This window comes from Sinocyclocheilus rhinocerous, unplaced genomic scaffold, assembly GCF_001515625.1.
Source record: "Sinocyclocheilus rhinocerous isolate Xijiao unplaced genomic scaffold, SAMN03320098_v1.1 scaffold206, whole genome shotgun sequence".
Lineage (NCBI taxonomy): Eukaryota > Metazoa > Chordata > Actinopteri > Cypriniformes > Cyprinidae > Sinocyclocheilus > Sinocyclocheilus rhinocerous.
This window is the reverse complement of record NW_015647488.1, coordinates 62,275-65,245: the sequence shown is the minus strand read 5'-3', so window position 1 is coordinate 65,245 and position 2,971 is coordinate 62,275. Positions and strand designations below refer to the sequence as shown.

At 34.8% G+C, this 2,971-nt stretch overlaps 1 protein-coding gene across 1 annotated transcript in view; it reads right to left on the bottom strand.

Moving 5' to 3' along the window:
• LOC107709261 (adseverin-like) overlaps window positions 1–1,757 on the bottom strand; it is a 9,646-nt gene extending 7,889 nt beyond the window's left edge. Inside the window, exon 1 of the mRNA XM_016513700.1 lies at window positions 1,519–1,757. Within this exon, the coding sequence (XP_016369186.1) occupies window positions 1,519–1,711 (193 nt within the window). The 5' untranslated portion in view covers window positions 1,712–1,757. The remainder of the gene's footprint in view (window positions 1–1,518) is intronic.
• Between the last annotated feature and the right edge of the window lie 1,214 nt (window positions 1,758–2,971).

The following is a 2,971-nucleotide window of genomic DNA, read 5'->3' as shown; positions in this document are numbered from 1 at the left end:
AAGACATGTGTGTGTGTGTGTGCGTGTGTGTGCGTGTGTGTGCGTGTGTGTGTGTGTGTGTGTGGTTATAGCCACAAATACACTCAAGGCCAGAACATCTCAGTGATATTGACAGTTCTGAAACATCTAATGGAGTAGAGAAAGTGCTTTCTCTCAGCAGGGGAAGGAAACTGTATTAAGTACACATGGTTTCTGACAACTAAATGGCTTCTAAATTTCTGTGATCTTTTTTGAGAAAACTGGTGACATTAACATAACTTTAATGTCATATTTTTCTTGTAGACTCTGCCAGAGTAAAATGCATAAACCATGGTCATTCTCATCTTCATGAGTTTCCTGTTTTCGGTTCTTTTGCAACTTGACCACAGAAGTTGGTTTTTGAAATTGATGTGAGAGCTTTTTAAAGCAACCAGAGCATGTATGCCTGAGGCATCTCCAGTAAAAATATTAAAAAACAAAGCCCTCCAACACAAAAGCATGACTCAGATCAATGGCAAATGAGAGTGTGCCATATTTTAGTAACGTACTATTCATGATTTTGAAAATCACATGACATTTTGATGTTATAAAAAGGTCAAATTATATGTTATTTTAAGAGATTTATTCATCCAGACCTATGTCACATTGAGGTTCTGCATCATTTCATTTAATAAGACTCTTCAAAGTATCAAACTGAATCTTAATTCAGAAATGAAAATCATGCTCATCATATATAAGGTGTATAGATGAAAGTCCAGTATTTATATCAGGTGAACCAGTACCTGCTTCTGAGAATAAACTTTACAACCATCATAATTCTAAAGATTCATTTTATAGGGGCCATATACTCTGCTTTAGAATCAGAATCAGAATCAGAATCAGAATGAGCTTTATTGCCAGGTATGTTTACACATACGAGGAATTTGTTTTAGTGACAGAAGCTCCACAGTGCAACAGAATGACAGTGACAAGACAGGACACAGATAATAAAAAGAATAATATACAAATATACAAAATAGACAATGTACAAAATAGCAAAAACACAATATATAATATAGACAATTATGTATGTACAGGTATGATATGTGCAAATTTGAAATGTAAAAAAGTATGTGTGTTAAATAAATAAATGTATAGTAGTGTTGTGTGTTCCACGTTTACTCAGTTTATCTGCTGGCGTGTTTACATAGAGCACATCTGAGTATCATGTCAGCTAATTTGCCCTAGTCTTTCCTCAACCTTTTAAGTGACTGAGATGTTGGTGTTTATTTTTTCAACTAACATTAAAGTAATCATACAGTTCTGGAATAGTTTGTGAATACAATTTGACTTTACTTATACCCTCTTGAACATTAAGGAACTATATTAGTCAAGCTTGTGAGATTAGTCATTTTACTGTTTAACTGCAGAGTCACATGCAATATTAAGTAATAGAAAATATTATACATAGTACATATATAAAAAGAGTATGTAAAACATAAAAAAGTTGATTCAAAAGACCTAAGCTCTTTTATAAATTACAGGAAATCCGCTGCTTACCCAGCCAGTAATGCAGATGATAGAAGCACGAGTTCTTCTGTCTGATAGTGTGGAGCACCAGGTAGGCATCACCTATATAGAAGCTCCCGTGTAAGTTTTCAGGCACAGGGACCAGTTCCATCTTTTCAATTCTCCAGATCTGTAGACCGGAGCGCTGGCCAGCCTTCTCAAACTCTATGTGGTAAAGCCCCATGACTGAGAGAGGTCAGATGCAGATGTGGCGAGAGACAGACAGTGTACTTCAGTGGTCTGACGGCACTGAATCAATAACAGTCGTATGCAGATGTCTCCAATGACACTTTAAGTGGGCGTGTTCAGGAACACGGTGAAGTAGTTAAACACGCATAGAGAGAGAGAGAGAGACAGAGAGAGAGAGAAGCATAAAAAGATATTGAGTAATATATGTGCTATTGTTTTATTGCATTTCCCTATTGCAGTTATTTTCTTTTGCTTTTATCAAACCATGTTAATTAACTAAAAATTTAAGGGGGTCTGAATACTTTCCGTACCCACTGTATATATATATATATCTTTCACTTGGATGTTATAAGTTGCACTGAGTCAGTACAGTTGGATAAAACAAAAAATGTGTCCATTTCAGGCTGCAAAGCAACAAAATGTGATTATTTTAAAGGGGGTGAATCTTTTCTATATACACTGTATATGCATGCAGTTGCATGCACATCTACCACAGTTAGTCCCATAGAAATTTAGCATTAAAACCTTTTCTGAGGACATAAATACACTTGTACATGATTAATAGTAGATGAGATACTATGTCACAGCTTATTTTGCATCAATATTGAAGATCATAAATTAGGTTGAAAATATTTCAGCTGCAGCTGAAAAAAGTGATTCAATAAGATGGGTGGGGTTGAGGTTAAATTAGGTTAGGCAGAAAACGTATTAAAAAAAAAACAACTGGCAAAAACAATTTAGGGGAGGGTAATGTTATATGAAGATCTCACTCTCAATCAGTTACTTAATGCAGCAAATCCTTCACTGACACATGGTTTACCCATGTGACTAACAAGGAAACCGCATAAAAAGATATTGAGTAATATATGTGCTATTGTTTTATTGCATTTCCCTATTGCAGTTATTTTCTTTTGCTTTTATCAAACCATGTTAATTAACTTAAATGACTCTATGATGAAAATGAAATTAACAGTAAGTGCTGTCTGAAGTGGTGTGCCAAAACTCTGAGTAGTAATAGTAAACTAGAGGGCATATGACGTTTGTTTCCCTAATGAAGGGGGATTTAATCTAAAATAGCTAAAACTACATTCATTTATTTACATTTATAGGTAAGTGTCTACCATTTGGAATGGTAAATATGCCAAAGGATTTACAAGCCATTGGACACCCTACAAAGGTTTGATAGGGTGCCTGCAGGGCCTGTACATTACCCCATTTTTTATATTTAAAATCTCTCTCTATATTTTATATATAT